Source organism: Pteronotus mesoamericanus, unplaced genomic scaffold, assembly GCF_021234165.1.
Source record: "Pteronotus mesoamericanus isolate MK-2021 breed Mesoamerican mustached bat unplaced genomic scaffold, CSHL_Meso_final contig_164, whole genome shotgun sequence".
Taxonomy (NCBI): domain Eukaryota; kingdom Metazoa; phylum Chordata; class Mammalia; order Chiroptera; family Mormoopidae; genus Pteronotus; species Pteronotus mesoamericanus.
The window spans coordinates 791491-815701 of record NW_026555065.1 but is presented as its reverse complement, the minus strand read 5'-3'; the positions used below and the strand labels follow the sequence as shown (position 1 = coordinate 815701).

Sequence of the window (24211 nt, the reverse complement as noted above, 5' to 3'; positions counted from 1 at the left end):
AAAAGCAAAGCTCACCTGAGCTCTGCCTACTGTCTCCCCCACCACCCCAGCCTCCCCCACCACCACCCACAGTGGACAAGTGAGCGGACACTGCCCCCCGAACCATCCACAGCAGGTGAGGAAAGCACATCTGAGCTCAACCTCCACCTGTCTGTGCCCCCCCCCCAAAACCTGTCTTCCATGAAATGGGTCCCTTGTGCCAAAAAGGTTGGAGACCCCTGTCTTAGGGATCTGAAAGGGGAACGTTTCAAGGGTGTTTTAATCTAGATGCACAGAAACAATGGAAGGGGCTTGCTTAAAGCAACAATAAACATTTAATGAAAGAAGTTACATGCTTGGGGCGAACCTGAAAAAGGGGTTCGGTGGCCTCTGGTTGCCATGGCAGCTGTTGCTCCTGGTGGTACAAGATGCAGGCATGGCCTTCCTAGCTCTCTGTGTAGGGGGGTTGTACAATATCAAACCCCCGCAACCTCCAAGCTTGGACAACAGCATTCCCACAGCAATCCGGGTCCCAAATATTAAAAATATGTCTCTATCAGCACTAGTGTGTAAGTCAGCAGTGTTATTTCAGGAAGACACTGTGTTAAGTCCTCTATGCTGCATAGTATACACTCTCTAAAGACTAATGTTCTTTATTCAAAAACATTTTTACCCTCTACTTTTGAAGCACCACGTACCCATTGTCCTTCCCTCTGGGATAGGCTAGTTTAACTGTCTCCATCGGTTTTCGAACACACTGTTCAGAGGTTGGCTTGGGGGCAGCTCATTCTGATACCAGGCTCCCTCCTGGCCCAGAAACAAGAAGAATGGTTTATTGCTCCTCAAAGGTTGGAGAACCAATATTGTCTTTAAGAAGAAAATCAGGCTACCCACCAAAGGTGTTTCCCTTTGGTGTTTCCCTGCTGAGTCAATAAATACAATAAGTGACATCAATTAATTTCTCAATAAATTATTGTGCTATGTTAAATTCCTACTAAGTTCTCTTTTAGTTCAAGAATGTCTTGACAGAATAAGAGTAAAGTGGAGTGAGAACTGGAGGAGAGAGCTAATTTAGGTCTCTTGAGGAGGGTGTGCTAGAGAAGGGAACATTTGTAGTGACCTTTGAAGGTTATGCAGTAACTCATCAGGCGAAGAAATGAGGAGGAGACCTACGATGCGCTGGGTGCTAAGATCCAGGGCCTGACTCTGTCCGGAGATTCCCCAAACTATACCATGCCACTGTGGCCCCGCCCTCTCCGCACGTCCAGGGCTTACGAAGCGGGTTTCGGGTGAGCTCAGAGCCTGGAAGGAAGCAGTGCCCTCTTGTCAGCTGGCTGGAACACGTCTGGTCAGAATGGAACCTGTAAGATGACAGCGTGCACTGAGTCACCAGATGTCCCACTCCTTCTCTGGTGGGGCCAGTATTCTGAAAACAGGCTGGGGCCACTGCCTCAAAGTAAGATTTTGTCATTCATGTTGTGATTCCCGTTTGTACAAACTGTGTAGGGTTAAAAGAAGAAAAAGGAAGCGGGGTAGGAAAGTCATGGCAAGATAGAGAAAGGCAGGGAAAAGCAAGTCTGCTTCTGTGAAGATCTTCGGCCATGAACTTCCCAGTTAGGAATTTATGACGGGATCACCCTGCAAGGTTGCTCTTCATCCACAGGGCTCCTATTTCCTTCCCCTGGAACTCCCAAAGCCTGATGATTGATTGTTGGCACCTCTAAAAAACCAAGGGTTAGAATAATATTTTTATTTCTTCCAACAAAAAGTTCTAGCCTTATTCCAAAAACAAGTCTTGGGAAACCAGATTAAAACATAAAATGATAGAGTAATTGGATCAGCCTAAAATTCTGTTTCCACTTACATTGCAAGTACTCCACCCTGCCTTTTTCCTCCTTACCTCTTAGATGCAGGGCCCAGTCTCATGTTTTACAGTCACACACTCAGAGTGGAGGCTGGTGGGAAGAGCCCTGCATTAGGAGACCAGGGTTCCAGTCCCAGCTTGGCCAACTCCCGAGTTACTTCCAGGACGGTACCACCACTCTGTGGGCCTGATTTTTCCCTTCTAGTGAGGGAAGGTTGCACAAAATCTTTCATAGAAAAAGATAAGCATGTACATTTTGGAGGAGGGGTGAATAAAAATCCTAACCACGTAACTAAAAAGAATTTTAAGTGTTTGGAAGCTACTGGAATAAATAATTTCTAAGACGGTACCCAGACCTGATGTGTATAAGTCTCTAGACTTAAAGAGCAAAAGTGGAGAAAAAGTAGGAGGATGGCGTTGGACTTCTTTCTGCAGCCGGGTCCCACAGCGACCCTCTCCCATTCATTGCCCTTTATTACAAAAGAAGAGTGTGTCTCACCCATGTCACCTGTCTCCTGAGCTAAATGGTGGTGATGACAGCAGCTGGCTCTTGTTGCATGTGTTTCCTTTGGATGGCTCTGCAGAGGAAGTGGGGTTTCTGTGCTAAAGATGCCAGGGCTGGACGGGAGTGGGCAGCCAAGAACGAGAGCCCTTGCCCAGCCTCAGAGCTCGGCCCACACTATCTGAACCGATTCCTCCAGGAAGGAGAAGGAAAGGGGGTTGGGGAATGGAGCTAGCATGGATCCAGTGCCACCTGCTAGGGGTGTACCTGTGGTGTCTCGAAAGAGCCCAACAACTTAACGGACATAGGTCTAAGTGACCCCTTTATACAGGTTAGAAAAATGAGGAACAGGGAAGGAATGCAGGTTGGCCCTGGCATCAAGTGCTAGACCCAAGTGCCGATTCTGTGGGTGGTCAGGGAGCTGGGGCATCTGGCCCATGGCCCCTGGGCAGGCAGTTCAGGTCCTGTGCACTCAGTTATTTCTAGAAACTGGGACACAAAGGAGGAGGTTGAAAATAATCGGGATGACCTTTGGAATGAATGAAAGTGACCTGTGTCTGTTCTGGACCAGGTGTTTCACTTAATCCTCACAACTGTGTGATCTGGTAGGCAGGGCGGACATGACTCCCATTGTACGAAGTGCTCAGGCTTAGTGAGTGAGGGTCAGTGGACTGCAAGGTGGGGCAGAGATCAGGCCAAACTTGTTTTACAGTCAGTAAGGGCTGAAGGAACATAGTGTAATTCTGGGCTGGGTACAGCAGAAAGGACCTCCAGGATGAGGTAGACTTTGCCCCTACAAAGCCTTTGTGTTGAAAACGAGCAAGGCATGCTCAAGCTCTCCAAAAGAGTGTGGGTCTCTGCCGCAGAGAGAAGGGAGACCGGGCAGGACTAGCTTGGCTCAGAGCATTCTGATCCAGGCCATACCCCTCTGTTCATCTGTCTAATAAGCAGAGACTCAGAAGTCCATCCCATTGGGGCCTTATTGCGAGTTCCTGGGACATGTCTGCAGAGCATCTTGCAGTCTGAGAGATGTTCTGCAAATGCTGATACTCACTGCAACCCCAGGGCTCCCTGAGAAACCTGTTGTTTGAGAAAGGCACAGTGTTTGCTCTCCTCATGTTTTCCTCCAGCTGAGGGGCAGTAGCTCAGGGTAGAGGAAACTGATGAGGACCCATATCAGCCCCTGCTGGCGGAGCAGCACCCACTGGTGGGCTGAGCCCTGCAGGAAATATAGGAGGAGGAAGATGGGTCCCAGCCATCCAGGGCTTAAATAGGAGATACAAAAAAACGTGAAATTTCATATCCTCTGAAATTGTGGCCTTGTTTTCTTGAAAAGTTCATTTCAACCCAGAGGGGTGGGGCGTGACAATATTTCATCTCATTAGAACAAAGCTTAGTTATATCACCAATCTGCTTGTTTTTCATGACTCCATGGATTCCAAGCTGGTGGACAGGCCTCCAAGGGAAAATTATCCTCAGCAAATGACCTGTAAATGGCTCCTTGCAAGCCTCTCTCCTAGATATGAGATAATGTAGAGGACTTTTTTGGCTTTAAAAATATCTATCCCTGTCTGCTCTCATACTATGCCCTGAGGCAGGGATTACAGAGAAAATGATCTCCCTTGAGCAGGCAAGGGACTGGGTCCTGGGGAGAGGACATGACTTCCCCAGGCCTTGCAGTGAGTTGGGCTGGGTGTAGAGGCCACCTTTCCTGATTAACACCTGGAGCTTGTTGGTCCTCTGTTCCTGCTGACATCCCTCAGAAAGGAGGTGGGATATTGTGAATGGTTGACTGGAGTGCGGAGCATCCTCTATGGGACACTCACGTAGCCAGCCCATATCCACCATTTACTAAATACTGATTGTGTGACTATTTTAGCCCAGGCACTCTACTAGGCTCTTGAGATTCATCTGCAAATAAAACAGACATAAGTCCTCACCTTCATGGAGCTCACATTCTCGTAGGGGATGTGTCTGCAGAAGCATGTTGCAGTCTGAGAGATGTTCTGCAAATGCTGATACTCACTGCAACCCCAGGGCTCCCAAGCATAAAACAATATATGTAATAAAGAAGCCTGTGATATGGCATGGTAGAAGATGCTTCATGTCTGGAAAGAAGAAAGGAAAGCAGGGTAATAGGGAACGGTAGTTTAGGGTGAGGTGAGACCCAATTTTAAAATGGGGTGCTCTGGGTAGACTTCATTGAGAAAGTGTGAGACAAGCAAAAGCTTGAAGGAGGCGAGAGAGTTAGCCAGGTAGGTCTCATGGAGAAGAGTATTTCAGGCAGAGGGAATAGTCAGTGCAAAGACCCTGGGGCAGAAGTGCGTCTGCTATATTCAAGAAATGCTGAGGGAGCCGATGTGGCTAGGGCCGACTGCCAGAGGGGAGAGCCAGAGATGAGGGCAGATGGTCAGGGAGCCATGTCGTGGAGGGGCTGTGGGGGGTGTTGGTGGTTATTCTAAGTGGGGTGAGAAAGCATATGAAGGTGTTGAGAAAGGGAGTGACCTCAACTACCTTACATTTGAACAGAATTTCCAGGGCAGCTGAGTAGAGAACAGACTGTAAAAGGTTAAGGGTGGAACAGTGAAGTGAGTTAGGAGGCTGTCAGAATAGTCTAGGTAAGAGGACTATTCTGGCTTTTGCTAGGGTAGTGGCTGCAGAGAGGCAGTCAGATTCTAGATCTATTTCTAATGTAGAAGCAACAGAATTTGCTTTGTGGGTTGGATAGCAGGTAGGTGGGGAAGAAAGGAATAGATGAGTACTCTATGATTCTCACTCTAAATACTTAGGTGAATAGGGAAAGGGAAAGGGATAGAAGTCTGATTGGAGAAGGTTTCTCCCGTACCAAAAAAAGGAAATGAAGTAGAGACTGAGTTTAGGTAACTCTTTCAGGAAATTCTACCATTAAGGAGAAATTGGTCAATAGCTGGAGAAAGACAGATGGAGCGGAGAAGGGGAAAATGACACAGAAAGCAAAGGGATAAAGGTAAATAAAAACTGCAAGATATCATTTTTTTTTAGCTGAATAGGAAAATATTTTAAAAGATGATCCTTATAATCACAAGTGTTTCATGAAACAGGCATTCTCTTCAAAGAAGCGTGAGAGTGAAAATTGGTTCAAGATTTTTGGGATGCAGTTTGGCTATACGGAAAGACTTAGGAAAATTTGTACTTTTGGGGCTCAGTAATTGGGAGTCCAGTCTAGAGAAGCCATTGGAAACTTGAAAAAGGTTTAATCACAAGATATCTCACAAATTTGAGAAATCGAGTTCCAGCTAATGAAATACATATAAAGAAAATTAACTGTCCAAGCGTATGGGACTAATTTACAACATTTTGATATATTCATATTTTATGTTATGGAGAACCTTAAAATATGTTAGTAAGTGAAAAAAAGTTACAAAATTATTTCAAATGAGTACTATCTTAGGGATTGTACAACCACTTTTCAACTATGTCTAGTCCAAAAATTATTCTCTTTATCAAATTATTTAAAATTTTTTTAAACCATATATTTCTCCACGTATCTAGTTGGGTTTTCTGTAACACCAACTGGGGCTGATTTCATTTCCTCCTATTTTTATTTACATTCTTATCTTTTTTAATGGATATTTTTATTTCCTTTCTCTTTCTGAGGATTCTAAAATACATAAGCTTAAAGCCTACTATCTTCACTTCTTACAGAACTAATTCTCCCTATTATTGGCTTGATTGGATATCTTCTTAGCATTCATTCTTTTTGGGTGTTTTGAAATACCGGCTTGCAGGCCTATCTTGAATAGTGTGTGTGTGTGTGTGTGTGTGTGTGTGTGTGCGCGCGCGCGCGTGCTGACGCGTGTGTGTTCCTGTTCCGCCCATCTCTAGAGATTCTGTCTTTGTTTCCACTGAACTTCCCAATCCTCTCAGTTCAATATGAGCCATATCTTCATGGCTTGTGGCTGCCATCCATGAAGATGTGAGAATACTGCGGGTCCAGTCACCAAGGAGCAATTGTCTCTTGTGCTTATAGGTATTTTTCTAATTTTTAAAATAATTAATCCTCTTTTGTACTTTTAGGTACTTTTCTAATTTTTTATAATCATAAAGAAATGTTATTGAGGGAAACTTCTGTTCTTCCAAAATGTTTGTTAAAAAGAAGTTGCATTTAAAAATAAAGTTCCACAATGTTTAACATCTTCCTTTTAAACACCTGCATTTTGTGCAGATACAAAGATATGAACTAGGTTTTGTTTTTTTTTAATCTGTCTGACCTTCGGCAAGCATCCGATCATGTTGCTCCATTGTTTAACATCTTTCACTGCTTCCCCAACTCCCAGAGCGGAGTCCTAGCTCTTTAATTTGTCTCATGCCAGACCCTTCACAATCTGACCCCTGCTTCCCTGTCCAGTTCTGCTTGCAAGACTGGACAAGATCCTCCCCATGTGACTGTTTAGTTCGCCTGAACTGTTTATAATAACTCCCTGAACACACAATTCATCCTCAACATCATGCCTTTGTATTTGATCTTTCACCTGCTCAGAATTTCCTTTCCCACCTGAAAAACCCCTATTCTCACTTTAAAACCCATCTCAGATCAGTCAGTTCCACTGGCAAGCCCTACTGTTGCTCTCTTCTTGGAGCTCTCTGCCATGTACATACTTCTGTGTCTACCTGTGTGACGTCGGACTGTTTTACGCATCTTTGTGTACCCAGATAGTACCTGCACATGGTAAGTATTTCATAATTGTTATTTGAATGGAGGCTGGTTTATTCATTCCACAAATGTCCATGGAATGCCCACTATGTGCTCAGTACAGTGCTAGTTTCCTGGGGTTCAAAATTAGTGAGACACAGATCTTGCTCACAGGCTAGTGAGGTAGCCAGACAGAAGCCATATAATTACAATGGCACTGAGATACAGGCAACTGTGTGTTACCCTTTCTCATTCTTCCTTTTCTCCCTTAATTGGCCATAACTTGAAAACGTAATTCATATTTACTGTTCGGTTTATTTCTTCAAAAGAATTTTTCATTTTCTACACTTTATTTCTGAAATTGTTTAATAGATTTTTTCTATTTCTGTCTTGACTGTAGTATGAGGAAGACCATTTGAACAGTCAAAGTAGCCCCCCACCCAAATTGTTGCTTCCCAAGTTAGTGAGCACCGTGTGACTGGAGGCGTGCCTGTCAGCATGGAAGATCACAGGTGTGGTTGGGGAAGCGGGCAGAAGGGATGGAAGGGGAAAAAAAACAAATTGATTGAACTCTATGACCTTGAAGGGGCTTCCAATCCTGATTCTAAGAAAAACAAGGCAAGCTTAAACGAAGATCCTGTGGCTGAACTCCTAACTTTTCATCACTGTGCAAACACTTGCAGAAATTAAACAGATGTTCTTCATTATTTCTGATACTCTGATTTCTTAAATTTTTAAATATATTTTATTGATTATGCTATTACAGTTGTCCCAATATTCCTCCTTTGCTACCCTCCACTCAGTACCCCCAGCTCTCTCCAGCATTCCCCTCCCCCTTAGTTCATGTCCATAGGTTGTGCATATAAGTTCTCTGACTTCTCCACTTCCTATACTATTCTTAACATCCCCCTGTCTAGTTTGTACCTACTAATTTATGATCCTTAATTCCTGCAACTTTTCCCCCATTCTCACCCTTCTCCCTCCCAGCTGGTAACCCTCCAAATGATCTTCCTATCTATGATTCTGTTCCTGTTTTTGTTGTTTGCTTAGTTTGTTTTTTAGGTTCACTTGTTGATAGTTGTGAATTTGTTGCCTTTTTAATGTTCATAGTTTTGATCTTCTTTTTCTTAAGTAAGTCCTTTAACATTTTATGTAATAAAGGTTTGGTGATGATGGACTCCTTTAGCTCTACCTTGTCTGGGAAGCACTTGATCTGCCCTTCCATTCTAAATGATAGCTTTGCTGGATAGAGTTATCTTGGTTGCAGGTCCTTGTTTTTCCTCACTTGGAATACTTCTTGCTAGTCCCTTCTTGTTGGGAAATGCCCTGTCTTGTTTCAGGAACTGTAACCCCACCGACAGGTTGGAGGGCCCCAAGGCTGGAAATAATCAGGGAGGCCTTGGAAAAATAGGTTCCTGAGAAGACATAACCTGTTTCCCCCCTGGCTGGGGTGTAGCTCCTGCCTTTCTGCTTTGCCATGTGATGATCAGTAATCCACGATGGGTAAGTTATCTCGAGCCGAGATGACAACCTAAGCCAGATATCGATCGAGGTATTGGCAGCAGACAAGAACCTGGGGGACATGGAGAAAGGGCAAAAAGGTCCATACCCCTCAGCTCGGCTTGGACATGGCCAGAGTCCTCATTCTGTCCGAAAGAAGCCTCCTTGTCTCTCAGCGGCTCCCTTCCCCCAGCCTGGCTCAGGCTCCAAACAATACTAAACCAAATCTGGCAGTTCCCAGGGAAATCAGGTCTAAAAGTAAATTCTTTGAAGTGCACTTTGTTCTTCCCTCAAAAGCCATAGCCAGCTCATGCTGGGGAGGACATTTACATTTTTCACAGACTCTAACCCTATATCCTTAGGCACTCCTATGTTTACTATGCTCTCATGTTTAGTTGTTTCTCTTGTTTACTAGTCTCCTCTCAGACCCCTGTAAATCGGTGTGTTCCTGCCATTTGTTTTCTTCAAAACATCGCCCATTCTCTGTGGACATTAACATACTGATGTAATGAGACAACCTGTACATTCCTGTTACCTAGCCCTACTGATAACCTTTTCAATAAAAGCCTTTGAACAAAGGGACTCTGGGCCTTCCCCACTAGAAGGATGTGCCACGTCCCCTCTCCTGGCAAACAGAGAAGTGTTTGAGATGAGTAGTGTTTATTCCCCCCATCTGTGACACCCCTGGGATGGGCTCTGCGGGATTCAGAGTCCCCGTCCCATCTCAGCCAGCCCCCGACAGTGACCCTGAGATCCCAGAGCGCTGCGCTCCCGGCGGCAGTTGCTGCCGGGACCTGGGACAAGCAGCGCTCCTGACAACGGCCGGCCGGCTGCTACACTTCTAGCCTGCAACGTTTTTTTTTTGAGAAATCACCTGATAGTCTCCTGGGAACTCCTTTGTAGGGAACTCTCTGCTTTTCTCTAGCTGCTTTTAAGATTCTCTCTTTATCTTTAACCTTTGGAATTTTAATTATGGTGCGTCTTGGTGTGGACTTATTTGAGTCCAACTTGTTTGGGATTATCTGTGTTTCTTGGAATTGTGTGTCTATTTCCTTCACCAAATTAGTGAAGTTTTCTTTCATTATTTTTTCAAATAGGTTTTCAATTTCTTGCTCTTCCACTTTTCCTGGCAACCCTATGATTTGAGTGTTGGTACATTTGGAGATGTCCCAGATGCTCCTTAGCCTGTCTTCATTTTTTTTTAAATTCTTTTTTCTTATTGCTGTTCTGATTGAATGCTTTTTTCTTCCTTATGTTCCTTGTGTTCAAATCATTGATTTGATTCTCAGCTTCATGCCCTCCACTGTTGGTTCCTTGTAGATTTTTTAAAAATTTATAAATCATATTTATTCTGTTATAGTTGTCTCAATTTTTCCCCCTTTACCCCCTCCACCCACCCTACCCCCTCCACCCACCCTACCCCCACACCCCGCTCCCAGTCAATTCCCACTCTGTTGTTCATGTCCATAGGTCATTCATACATGTTCTTTGTCTAGTCCTTTCCCCTTCTTTCCATCATTGTCCTCTTTCCCCATCCCCTCTGGTCACTTTCAGTCTGCTCCATGTTTCCATGCCTGTGGTTTATTTTGTTCGTTAGTTTATTTTGTTGAATAGAGGCCACTTATAGGTGAGATCATATGGTATTTGTCTTTCATCAACTGGCTATTTCACTTAGCTTAATATTCTCCAGTTCCATCCATGTTGTCATAAAAGGTAGGAGTTCCATCTCTCTCCCTCTCTCTCTCTTTCTTTCTTTCTTAAATGCAGATTGATTTTATTTTTTAAATGTCAAAGTTCATTATAAAATATTAAAAAATTTAAACCATTATAAAGTCTCAGCAATTAAACCAACATGACACCAGCACAGAAATAATCAAGTAGATCAATGAAATAAATATAATGAGCATTCTAGAGACAAACGTATATATCTGTCTAACAATGTAATATATGATTAAGTTGATGTTTCAAATCAATGGGGAAAATAAGGCTTATTCAGCAGATAAGGTTCATGGACCACTATTACTTGAAATAAAACAAATATAGAGCCCTATTTCACACATTATACATGAAATATTCAGGTGAGTTAAAAATCAATATGTAGAGTCTAAGGAGTTTTAGGAGAAAATACAAACTAATATTTTTCTTACCCTGAAGTAAAATATTCAAATCCAGAAGCTATAAAGTAAAATATTGACAATATGACTATATTAAACATTTAAGACTATACAGTAATATACATATAAAAAAAGTTAAAGGACAAGTAATAGAATAGGAAAGTATTTGCAACACATCTAAAAAAGGATTAACAGTTTGTTTTGTTTTGCTTTTTTTAGGGAAAAAAATTCTACAAACATTTAATAAAAAAATGGATAAAGAATACCAAAAAGTCATTTAAAGCTTTTTAAAAATAATAGAAATAGGCAAGAAATACACAAAAACAAGTTTAGTTTCAACAAATAATAAAGAAACAATTAAAATAACAAATCATTGTCACAATCAGATTAATACATATTAAAAAACATTGGTAATATCAAGTAATGGCAACTTTGAAAGGAACTGGGTATTCATAGAAACTTTTTCTTCATCTTAAAGCAATCCTTTTAGCATATTTTACAGTGCTGGTTTGGTGGAGGTGTATTCTTTTAGTCTTCTTTTGTCTGGGAAACTCTTATTTCACCTTCCACTTTAATTGAGAGCCTTGCTAGGTAGAGCAGTCTTGGTTGCAGGCCTGTGCTTTTCATGACTTGGAATATTTCTTGCCAGTCCCTGCTGGCTTGCAGTTTTCCTGTTGAAAAGTCAGCTGCTAGCCATATCGGGGCTCCCTTATATGTTACTACCTGCTTCTCCCTTGCTTCCTTTAGGATTCTCAGTTTGTCTTTCATATTTTCCATTTTAATGATGATGTGTCTTGGAATGGGCCTCATTGGGTTCCTCTTGGCTGGGACCCTCTGTGCTTCCTAGACTTGTGTGACCTTTTCTTTCCTCCAATTAGGGAAGTTTTCCATCATTACTTTTTCAACTAGGGAAGTTTTCCATCATTACTTTTTCAATTAGGGAAGTTTTCCATCATTACTTTTTCAAACAGGTTCTCTATCCCTTCCTCATCCTCTTCTCTTTCTGCTCTCCCTATAATATGGATATTAGTATGTTTCAGGTTGTCCTGCATTTCCCTAAATATCTCTTCATTCTTTTTGAGTCTTTTTTCATGTTCTTGCTCTTTCTGGAAGCTTTTTTCTACCTTGTCCTCCAGCTCACTGATTCAGTCCTCAGCTTCATCTAGCCTGCTATTGATTCCTTCCACTGTGTTCTTCAATTCAGAAATCATATTCTTCATTTCCTCTTGTCTCTTATTGATAGTTTCTATGTCCTTTTTCATGGTGATACAGTTTGCAGTAAGTTCCTCGTAGTTTCCCTGTAGTTTTTTGAAATTCTCTCTGAGCTCACTGAGCTCATTGAGCTTCCTTAGAACCATTGTTTGGAACTCAATATCTGATAGTTTACTTGCCTCTATTTCATTTAGTTCTCTTTCTGGGGATTCCTCCTTTCCCTTTGGCAGGGGCGGGGGGTATTTCTTTGTCTTCCCATTATTTGTGAGACTCTTCTTTTTTGCTTCTGCTTCTTAAATTGACCTGTCTCTATTTCCTGACTTTGTGGTGTGGACTTCCATGGTTGGAGACTGCTGTTTTTACTTTCTGGATCTGCCTCTGATGATGTCAGATGTTGTCCCTATCTGACCTTAGGCAGTCTGTTTGAGACTTACAGGAATCTACTTTTGTGGCTGTCTCCTTCAGCTGTTAATCTAGTCACTCTGCACTCAGCAGGCCACCTTAGACAGCTTGGGGCGGGGGGTGGGGTGCGGAGTCCCTCCCAGGGGTGGAGTTATTGGGTCTTCTCTCGCTGCTGCTGTATGGGGGAGGAGTCAGCACTGGGATCCTGCCGGCTACTCTCTCCGTTCTCTCCCCAAAGCTTCTGTCCCCAGTCTCTCCTCAAGTGTCTCCAGACCTCTCTGTGCCCCCTTTAGCCAGGGATCTATTATCTGTGGGTGCCACTCTGCACTCAGCAGGTAGCTTAGACAGCACAGGGTGGGGTGGAATCCCATTTGGGGGCGGGGCTACTGGGTCCTCTGATGCTGCTGCTGCTCAGGGGGCATGGTCTCTGCCTGAGCAAGATGGCTGCTGCCCATGGAGGATGAGTCAGCACTGAGATGCCACAGCTACTCTCTCAGTTCTCTCCCCAAAGCCTTCTTCCCCAGTCTCTCCTCAGGAGCCTCTAGCCCACTGTGCCCCTGCCTTTCCCGGAAACCAGGGTAAGTGGCCGCAAGTAAAAATTTATGCGTTGGCCCTTTGAACAGCACTTTGCATCTCCAGCCACCCATGTCCAGCAGAGAGCAATCCTGCTGCCCGCCGCAGCTGGCTGTTTGCTGTGTATTTTTTGGGCACTGGTGCTGTAGGCTTGAGATCTCCGCTTTTGGTTTAGACTCCGCTCTTCTCGGGGGGATCCAACTGGCCATTTCAATATCCTTCTTGTGCTGCCACGCGTGGGTGCCCCACCTGCCTTCTCGATTCTCTACCACACTCCTTAGCAGTTAGATTGCACTAAAGCCGATCCTTCTGTCTCCAAGGTTATAAGGCTCCTCTCTCACTGTTGTTCAGTTGTTTGTTCCAGGCGATTTCTCTACAATTTAGTTGTAGGTCCAGGTTGGTCCTGGGAAGAGGTCAGTGGGAAGATGACTTCCACTCACTCCTCCGCCATCTTGATTCCAGATTTTTCTTTATTTCACTTAGTGGAACCTTCATGTCTGCCTGGGTCTTTTTTATGCTGTTGCCGTTCTCAAGGAGTTTTTTGAGCATCCTGATAAAGCAGTGTCTTGAACTCCACTTCTGATAGGTTGGTTGTTTCTGTTTCATTTAGGTCCTTTTCTAGAGTTTTGTTTTGTTCTTTCATTTAGGCCATGTTTCTTTGTATTAAGTAGGGCTGTTTTGCCTCCTTGTATTAGTAATATGGCCTATTGTAGAAAAGTGTACCCTGTAAATTGTGTGGGACAGAGCCTTAGGCAATCCCAGGGCAGGCAATACATGTCACTGTTCTGTGGCTCTGTATGAGGGAGGGCTTAGATAGGCAACAATGCTGTTGCGGGGCTTCTGGAGGTTTACCTGAGGAAGCTGTTTCCCAGTACTTGCCCTGTTCCCGGTATGCCACTTCTGCCCTTCCAGCTGTTGCCCTGGAGCTGAATTCCAGAAGGAATGAGTCTGCATAAGTCCTAAATCTGTGAAGGCTTTTAAAGAGGAGTTTCCTGGGAATAAGGCAGTTTCTCCTGCCACCCCAACCCCCACTGGTTTTTACATCCAGAAGATATAGGGACTTATCTTCCTGTCACTGGAACCCTAGGCTGGGTGGTTGATCTAGTGTGGGGCTGGGATCCCTCCTCACTCCCGAGGTATCCCTCTCAATTTTTATCTTTCACACATGAATGTGGGACTACCTGTTCCACTGCCTCTCTCTGCCACTCTGTGGTTTCCCCGCCTCTTCCCCTCTCTGTGCCTCTCTGCCCATCTCCATGTCTCCACCCCTTCTACCTGTCTGGATGAATGTTGCTTCTTTAAATCTTTGGTTGTTGGACTTCCACACAGCTCAACTTTCTGATGGTTCTGGGTAATATTTGTTTTGTAGTCTAGTTGTAATGTTTTCTGTAGTAGTGCAAGGAGGCTAAGCGTGTTTACCTATGCCTCCATCTTGACTGGAAGTCCTGTTTTCTTTATTTTTTAAGTCCTTGTCCAAGGATATTATCCCTATGGTCTCCCCTGCTCCAATTTCAGGCTCAGAATAGAGGTCTGGTGTCATTTGAGGGAGGAGTTGTAACCATGAGGTCCTGGTTATCCTGCAGGGCCATTGAACCATTAGGGAGGGAGGTGGCCTGATATTCTGTTTTAAAACATTTGGACCCAGTGGATTTAATCACTTGCCAAGTCAGAATGAAAGTATTCCCAGAGATCTGAGATTATCCCAGTTCTGCAGACCTTATCTTGCATTAGGATTTGCCCAAATGAGAACCTCTGAACCTGTGGTCAGAGGAATATGTGGGTGACAGCAAAAGGGCTTCTGGTGAGCCCCCCGTGGTTCAAGAACCCTGATATGCCTATCAACCAAGGAGCCCTTTAAAGTACCTCAAATGGACCACAGAACTAGAGAGATTTCGTCTACCAACTTGCTTTAAAACAAAACAAACAAAAATTATTTTCCTCATTTTTGAAATTAATCAGAGACATCTAAAGTCACCAGTAGGGGGTCCTAATCTTCAATGGATATCTAGGGTTATCAGCCTGAGCTGATCTGTTACCAAGCAGGACAAAAAAAGTGAAAAGCACTTTGAATTTTAGTTGCAGGGTGGTCTTATCTAAATAATTATATAATTTATCTTATATTTTTAACAAATGGAGCTGGCAGACCTCCTTTCTTCCCCAAGACCCATGGACTGGGAACCTCTACGCACAACCATTCCAATATCTTTTCACACAGTATGTGGGGGATGAGTTTAGCTCACTGCATAGTTAAATGCTGTCTCCAGAGTCATCCCAACATGAGTTGAAGTCCTGCTAAGCCACCTGGATATGTTACTTCACCCCTCTCCTCACCTGTAGAATGATGAGGTTAATGCCCATCAGCAAAGTTGTGTTGTGTAGTACATTGAGCAATATCTGTAAAGTCCTTAACACAGCGCTCAACTCAGAGTAAGTGCCTCAGCATTTTTGTTGGTAATTGATATTAATGCGATCAGTGAAGTCTCAGGTAGCTCACTGGCACCAAGCAGGGTCTGCCTCCAATTGTTGGTAACTTTTTCATGGTACCTTTTCAAATATCTTGCCTGCACTCTCTACTTGAGAGAGGGAGAGAGGAAGATACCAGGCCAGAAGAAAGACAGCCAACATCCTTCCCAGTGAAAGTCTTGCTCCACCCCTGCACCAGGCTTCCTTGTTGGAATTTCTCATCACATGGATGACATGGGTGTGAGCAGCTATTAGGAAAGTCAGAAAAGGAGGAGCTGGGGAAAAGTGAGCTGTGGGCTCCACCAAACAGGCTGCTGTATGGACAGCAGCTACTCTGGCACCTGTTGTCAAGAAGACAAGAGAAAGGATGAGCATGCCAGGAAAACCAGAGCAGGGGGATTCTGAAGGCTGTACAGGGTGAGTGGTTCATTTGCCAAGCTTTCAATGCCAGGGACAAGGGAAAGGGTAGGGTTCTTTGCGTTCTGGGGGATCGACAAATGGTGAATGTGTCTGTCTAGGACAGAAGTCAGGAAACCTGAGCTCTGATCTTGCCTGGTTACTAGCAAGCTGTGCAATCTTGGGTAAGTCACTAGTTCTCTGTGGGCCTGTTTTCTCATCTGTAAAATAAGTAACTAGCCAAGTTAGAATAATAAAAAGAGCTAGCATTTGTACAGTGTTTGCCAGTTGTACTTTCCCAAGTAGCATCTCATTTGGTCTTCAGGGCAGCCCTTGTTTGGAGGGATGCTTGTCACATTTCATAGCTGAGGAAACTAGAGTGTGATGGAGTTAGTGATTCAATCTAAAGCAGGGCTGGACCTAAAACCTTGATCTCCTGGGGTCTACTCTGGCCTCTGTGAACACATTGTCCCTGGAGCTCTGGACTCTGAAGATCCCAAGTTCCTTGTCAGGACTTCTGTCAGCACTTGGTGCTGATCTTCTTTCCCCGCATACCCTCACCCTCAGTCTGTTGCCACCTGTTCCCGTCTCTTCTCCATCCCCTTCCCAGAGTTACCTTTCTCATTCCACAGGCCAACACACTGACATTTCTGAGATGAGGCAGGGGAACACCAGATAACCTCTCTCTACTCTCCCTGGGTTAGCTCTTGCATGCAGTTAATTTTCTAGAGTTCTCTTTGCTTTGTGGAATGTCTTCCTGAGGGGTCCTGAGAGGTGAACAAAGTGGGGGCTAATTAACTCTTGGGGCAGCATATCTGCAGGTATGAGCCTGGCATGGGTCATAAGGCCCCAGGGTGTTGGTTAACTGTGAAGATTCTTGGGCCCCACCTCAAAGTTGCATTTTAGCAAGCTCTCCCTGTTTCTGAAAGGCACCTATCAGACAGTTTGGGAACCAACACTTTTTTATTTTTTATGGTTTTTTTTCTTTTGGGGGTGTGGGGGACCACTACTCTTTAGCAGACAGCACCATTGGGTTGCAGAGGGTCGTTGACAGATTTCTTAATAGTGACTATCCTTATATTACTGGAGTAAGCCTTTCCTGATAAAGGTGGACTATTATTTTTTAAAGTAGACTGCAGGATTTAGGTTGGTTATATTTTAGTTTGAGTTTTGCATCTCTGTAGTTAAAGTTGTCTAGAATTCTCCCCCCCCCCCTCTCTTTATGCAATCTTCATTGGGATTGGGTGATTCCATCTTTATAAAATAAATTAGAAATCTTATCATTATTTTCTACAATCAGAAACAGTTTGACATTGGACTTACTCTTTGAAGATTAAATAGAACTCAGCTATAAAAACAAGGTGGGCTTGCCGTTAATTTAAGTGGCTGACATTTAACTGTCTTTTTAATTTCTTAAATGATTATTGGTTTCGGCTGTTACTTTTGTTTTTTTTTTTTTCTTTGTAATGATATTCTTATGTCTCTGTAGCCCTCCATTTTCTGGGGTTTATTGCCTTTATCAGTGATAATACTGTATTTTTTCACTCCTTTTTCTTTAATCATGATTTTTTATTTAGTCTTTTCAAAGAGCCAACATAGCTATATCTGTAAAACCATCACCATAATCAAAATAAATGGGCCACTTTGACCAATTTTAAAGTTTTCTAGTTTTTTAAATAATCTATTCCTTGGTCTGTGTATTTTATTCTTTTTCTAGTTCCATAAGTGGAAGTTAGCTCATTTCTTTTTAACCTGCATTTATAAATACAGTCAATCCTTTTTTGAATTAATTTTTCTGTATTGTTTAAGTAAGCTCCAACAAACAAAGCCGTTTTTATTTTAGGAAAGAAAGTGCTAGAAGAAAGCATGAGATAGTTAAAAAATCCTAACACCCTAGTAGTGGTGGCAACACCAGGAGCCTGTTCTTTGCTCACCCAGCCTGGTCTCCTGTCAGTTGGAGGGGAATAAAAACTCTTTCTAATTGTTAGCCCAATGTGGCTCCTTTTCTTAATTTGCACTTCTTCATGTGCAACTGCAGCAGTTCTGATGTAAGCTTTGGGTCCCTGGAATTTATCTGCATCTGGGTCTGCCATTTATAAGCTATGTTCTTTTGGACAGGGAACAAACCTTTTGGGCTCTTTGTTTCGTCACTTGTAAAACTTCTCATTTTCATACCTGGGAACATTCATTGCTGAAAGACCTGGGCTTAAGACTCAGGTTTGCCTTCCTAGAGTCCGTAAGGTTGGACTTGCAAAGCTCAAGTAAATTGGGACCAAAAGTAGTGCACCACAGAATCCGGCACCCAATCTAGATGATGTGCTCTGACAAGTCCAGTCAATTCTTACTTTTCATATCAGTTATGCCCATAAAATCACTTGCAAACAGTAGAGAATTCTGAACAATTATTGCTAGGGAAAGTATAGGTTTTGGTTCTTGCCAACATCTGGGCACAAATTTTCATCCAATGATCAATACATAACTTTGTTTTATGTGTGTTTCTGTTTAAAGACTCCTTTACCAATATAAATAATTAATTCATAGAACTCACAGTCAATAGCACTAGAACTCATGTCTGAATGAAGCTTACCTAACACATGTTTTCCCCATAAGTGCATCCCAGCCTTTTTTGCACTTAGGAACACAACGTTAGACAGCACTTTGGCCCGACTATAGGGGGGCTATTTTAAAGAGCAACATCACCAACAGAAAGCACAAAAATGTGAAACATGCAGTACTAAATAGATCATGAAAAAGACACTTATTCACAGTCTGAGGTTTGACACAAGGCAGCAGAATGTCGCCTTGTTTAACCTCAGCTGGGAAGGTGTGCATCCAGAGACTCAAATTAATCATTGCTTTGTCCATGTCCACGATGACCGCAAAAGTGCTGCAAGTATTGATTTGGGGGTTCCTAAGAAATTTTAACAAGTAGGTGAATTTGCAAATACGGAATTTGTAACTAATGAGGATTGATTGTAACTAAGATTACACTAAACTCATGGGATATAGACAAAGCCGTTCTCTCAGAAGAAAATTTATAGCAACAGTATGCTATAAATCCTCACTTACTGCTTCATTTTGGTTTTCTGGGTCCTGATGTCCTCATTTCATCACTAACCTCTGTTCAGATCACTGGATCGCTAGCTCATCTGTGAATGTTTCAGACAGCTGATTCCCTAAGGTGTTATAGAAAAGATACTTGACCTGGTGAGTCAAGACCCAAGGTCTGAGTCCTCTCATGACTTGCAGTAGAAGTATTCAAGCAGAGGGTGGAGACTCGGTGGTATGATGGAAAAAATGCCGGCCTTGGATCTGAGCTCTGTCTCTAACTTGCTGAGTAAATTTCTCTGAATTATTCAACCACTCTGAGCCTATTCTTCCCTATAAAATGTTGTAGTCCACCAGATTGTCACAGAGACCAAAGTAAGTAGTGGGTAGGAAGTATTTGGAAAACAGTACACAGTTGCTTATAGAGTGAAAAGGTCATTGTCATGTTAACAGCACTCAGAGAGTGTGCCATTCTATGACCTTATGCCCACAGTCTGGGGCTCATCTCACTGAGGCCCTATCATTCCAGAACCTAAATAGGTGCAAGCCAGGCCAGCTGATCCTAGATGGAAGGAAGAGACATGTTCTTAAAGACATAAAGCAACACCTGTGGGGAGGCTCTGCTTCCATGGCCAAAGCTGGTTAAACTCCGTGGGAGGCCCACGGTCCTAGTTAGAGGAAGGCACAGGTTCTGAGACCACTAAAGGGCTAGGCCATCCCAAATCCATAAACTTGTCTCCTTTGTCTCTCAGCACCATGAGTGCCAAGGAGGATGCCAAGTGGCTTCAGTGGGTGACACACCAGTTTGAGACCATTGCGGGAGAAGACCAGGAGATCAACCTGCAAGAATTCAAAACAGCCCTGAATGTGAAAGAGGCAAGTGTCCACTCCAGAAGTGGTGGCTCTGGATTTATAGAGGATGAACAATCTGGTCCCCAGGACACCGTGCCTCACAAGGAGGGAAGGTTTCCTTCAGGGACTGGGTTTCCTCCAGGCCTGAGGCCCCACTTCTAAGTAGAACTGGAGGGTGTTTCTGTTTCTATTACCAGGGCCCTTCCATCCCTCTTGGTAGCCATGCCTCATGAGATCTTCAGAACAACACACGAAACTAGGAATCAGCAGATTGTCAAATATTAAGAAATACTGTTTCCTCATGGGTGGAGTTAATCTTACGCTGGAGCCTCAGGAAATGAGCTTTCTTCACTGCCACACTATTCTCAGTCCACTCTCATTTTTGGGGGGGTCCTCTGCCCATCTCCACAACAGCCTGCATGCCTGACGAACAGTGGTAACATTAGAGAGAAACAACAGGAGTGAGCCTGTAAATGCCAACTTCTCTCCTGTTGTCCTCTGGGTTGCCATCTGGTGATGGCCTATGTCCTTGATAAGGGCCAGCCAATGAGCATTTGAATGCCCCTTTTTGAATTGGAGGGCCCCTCACTTACTGGTACATGGGATATTTCAAAGAACCCTAGATTCTCTGCCTCCTTCCACTGTAATTATGGAGAGGGAAAAGAAAACCTTCTGCCTAACAATACATTACCATCATCATAGGAGGCTGTAAAATGTTTTATGATAAAGGACACTTCAGGATGATAGAGAGTGGTAAAGACATTACTCAATGGATCCAGGGGAAAGGAGCAAAACCAAGGCAGGCTTGACTGTGCACAACTGACTTCATGCTTCCTATGAACTCATGGTTTCTTTAGGTCAGACACAGAAGCCTAGCGGGCTTCTCTCCCTACATTGAGGGAAACACCCAGGGCACAGCACAGCTGAGACACTGATCCAGGCCATCCTCTTAATATGTGTCCAATGCCTAACACCAGGCCTGGTAAGCAGGGGCTATGCAGGACATGATTGCTGAGTGAAGAAATGAAGGATGGAAGGAAGGAAGGAAGAAAGGTAGGAAGGAAGGAAGGAAGGAAGGAAGGAAGGAAGGAAGGAAGGAAGGAAGGAAGGAAGAAAATTGACACTTAAGAACAAGACTTAATTGTAAGCTGTAGACAGCCTAAACAAGTAAAGGAGAAGACAAATGACATCTACTCTGTAAGTCCTTATCCTTGGTAGTACCACAAAGGGGACAGAAAAACCCTGCAGAAGGACCCTCTGCCCGACCCTTTCCCCATGTTGAGTGAGGGGCCACCAGAGGTCTGACTGCAAGGCTGATGGGGGTGATGGCATGTAGGGACAGAGAGCCTACACAAATGACCAGGCCTAGGGGCCAGAAGGGGGCCTGAGCCCCAAGCACAAATCCATCCTTGCTGCAGGGCTCTGAATAGCTCTTCCACTGGAGCCCAAGCTTGCCCTCAGGAGGCTGGATGGGCCATGCATACAGCACCCTGGTGTGGCCTTATGGGCAGATGACAACGGGAGCCTGCCTGAATCCCACTGCCCCATGATACACGCTCGCGTGCATGCACACACGGCGAATGAATTCAAAGCCCGGGCCGGTGCCCACACTTGTGCTTGTCTCCTCCCTTCTATGGCCACAGTCCTTCTTCGCTGAGAAATTCTTCACCCTGTTTGACTCGGACGGAAGTGGCACCATCACCCTCCAGGAGCTGCAGGACGCACTGACCCTGCTCATCCATGGCAACCCCATGGACAAACTCAAGTTCCTCTTCCAGGTGTATGACGTCGATGGTAAGGGCCCTTTGTAGGGAAAGTGGGGCCTCAGTGGAAAGTGCTGTGACCAACACAGGGCTGTTTTCCCCAGGTGAGGCTGATGTGTCTCCCTCCCCTCATCTTTCCTGTCTGGTCCCTGCCTCTCCTGTATGGTGGGGGGGAGGGGGATGGAGGAGAAGGGGAGACAGGACTCTGGCCCAGGAGAGAAAAGCCCTTGATTCAGTTTACTAGAAACTAGAGCTTTCCTTTGTCTTTTTCTGTGTTTGGGCAAAACAAAACAAAACAAACAAACAAATAAACCCTCTTTGTTGCCCTTTCCTTGTAACAATAATTATATAAGTCTATTGTGAACATTATAGACAATACAGAATGGCTTAAAGAAGAAAGCAAAAATTACTCATAACTTTTTTTCTATACTGTCTTCTAACTGATCATACACACAGGTACCACACATACAAATCTTCTAAACAAAACAGGATTAGACTATACATGCTGCCTTTATGACTAAACAACATGACCATTTGCTCATGAAAGACTATAAAGCTTTATAACATTATTTTTTATTGTAGTAAATATACACAACATTAAGTTTACCACTTTAACCCATTTTAAGTGTATAGTCCAACAGCATTAAGTGTAGTCATGCTGTTGCACAACCATCACGACCCTCCATCTCCAGAACTTTTCTGTTTTCCAAACTGAAACTCTGTACTGATTAAACACGAACTGCCATTCTCCTCTCCCACAGCCCCTGGCAACCACCATTCTACTTCCTATCTTTAAATATTGGACTATTCTAGGTATATCATATAAGTGGAATCACATATTTCCCCTTTTGTGATTGGCTTATTTCACTTAGTATCATGTTTTCAAGGTTTACCCATGTTGTACTGAGGGACAAGATTTCATTTTTTAAAAAGACTGAATAACACTCCATTGTATGGATATTCCACATTTTGCTTATTCATTCATCAATCAGTCAATGCTTGGGTTGTTTTTACCTCTTGAATACTGTGAATAATGCTGCAAAGAACATGAATGTACAAATATCTCTTTGAGACTCAGATTTCAATTCTTTTGGCATATACCCAAGGTGGAGTTGCTGGATCACATGGAAATCCCATTTTTAAGTTTTTGAGGAACCATATACACTCTTTTCCACAAACCATTTTACATTCCCACCAGCAATGCACAAGGGTTCCCGTTTCTCCTCCTCTTCCCATGCTCCTCCTCTCCATCTTCTGACTCTGCATATTCCTCCACAGCTACTAAGTGCTGTCCACTAATATGCACAGCCCCTGAACCACACTGCAACTGTAAGACCACAGGTGGTGTTATTTGAAAGCCATCAAGGGAAACCATTGGCTGTACAGACGTTTTCAAAGTTGCCAGCATTACTTTAATTGGACTGCCCTCATAATTCATGGCCTCTGCTTCAACAATGTGCAATTCCTCCTTTTCACCAGCCCCTAAACTGACTGTTGGTAAAGATAATTGGTGCTCATTTTCATCATTATCTACCTTCAAGTGATAATCTTTGTCAGCTTTGAGTTCATAACTGGAAAGATAGCTCTGGGGCCTGAGAGGCTCATGTCCTTGTCCACCACATCTTCCATGGGGTGGCAGCATGCACTTAGGTGGGAGAGAATGTGGATGGAGATCAATGACTTCTGGTCTGTAGAGCACACATGCAGGACAGACTCACACCCTATTTTCTGTTTTGTTGACAATAGCCATCCTAGTAGATGTGAAGTGGTAACTCAGTGTAGTTAGAGCATCAGTTTAGTGGCTATGTCATATTTCATGGTATGTATGTGATCATGTGTTCCATAGGGCATAGCCTAGTAGTTAAAATCTCTCTCTGAGTCCAAATTACTTAGGCTCAAATCTCAGGTCCACCAGTTACATACTCATGAGGTTGATCTAAGGTTTAAATTAGTTAACTTATCTAAACTCCTCAGAACAGTGCCCAGCACAGGATACATTCTTTATAGGTGTCAGCTGTTATTTATTATTATTTACTCAAGCCTTAATACCAAAATGGAGAATTCCATTCTACATTATAAATGGCACTGCAATAAACATCCTGGTTTTTACATCTTCGGTGACTTTGTAGCTTAAAGGGTTTCTGAAGGCCTGGAATCATCAGGACAGAGGAGGCTGAAATGGGAAAGACATCCAATGAGACTGGAGTGGTGAATGAGGCCAGACTATGCTTGCCCTGGAGGCCATGGTCTAAAGTCTCAGTACAATGAACAATAGGGAGTCATTGGAGAGTGTTGAACAGGGAAGTCACAAGGCTGGATTTCCCTCCTAAAAAGCTCAACCTACTTGCAGACCTGCTGCTGGGCAAGGCCCTCTGGTCTGTGGTGTTTCTTTTGCTCCCATTCCCACCTGACTTAATCTAGCCAGACCTTATTCCTGGAACCTACTCCCCAAGCTGACTTGCCCACCCATTCCATGGGCAGTTGACCATGCTGCTTCCTGGGATCTTCCTCAGACCCACTCGGTCATCATGGGACCCTCTTCACTGACTGCTTTCTGACCACCAAGCTTTGCTCACGTCAGGGTTTTTTTGATGACCTCAGATGGAGAGATTCGTTTGTAACAGGAGGAAGCAACACACTCCTCCTCTTGCAGATGAGGTGGGGAGGAAAATAGGGGAGGGCAGGTGTAAGGAGGTTTGTAGTTTTACAGTAAGATCTAGAGGGCATTCCCTTCCGGTGGCTCCAGTTTTCAATGAGAGGCAGGGAGGGATTAATTGGAGGGGCATGGAGGTGAGACGTGGTCCCTGCAGACAGCACGAGTGACCTTACCAGAGGAGCAGGAGAGGACGCCGGGCAAGTTGCAGGCCTTGC

General features: G+C 43.8%; 1 protein-coding gene across 1 annotated transcript in view; it reads left to right on the top strand.

Annotated features, from left to right (window-relative positions):
* The first annotated feature begins 15639 nt into the window (after window positions 1–15639).
* The window catches only part of NOX5 (NADPH oxidase 5), a 34492-nt gene continuing 25920 nt past the window's right edge, over window positions 15640–24211 (top strand). The window contains exons 1-3 of the mRNA XM_054564207.1: window positions 15640–15698; window positions 19478–19601; window positions 21221–21371. Of these exons, the coding sequence (XP_054420182.1) occupies window positions 15649–15698; window positions 19478–19601; window positions 21221–21371 (325 nt within the window). The 5' untranslated portion in view covers window positions 15640–15648. The remainder of the gene's footprint in view (window positions 15699–19477; window positions 19602–21220; window positions 21372–24211) is intronic.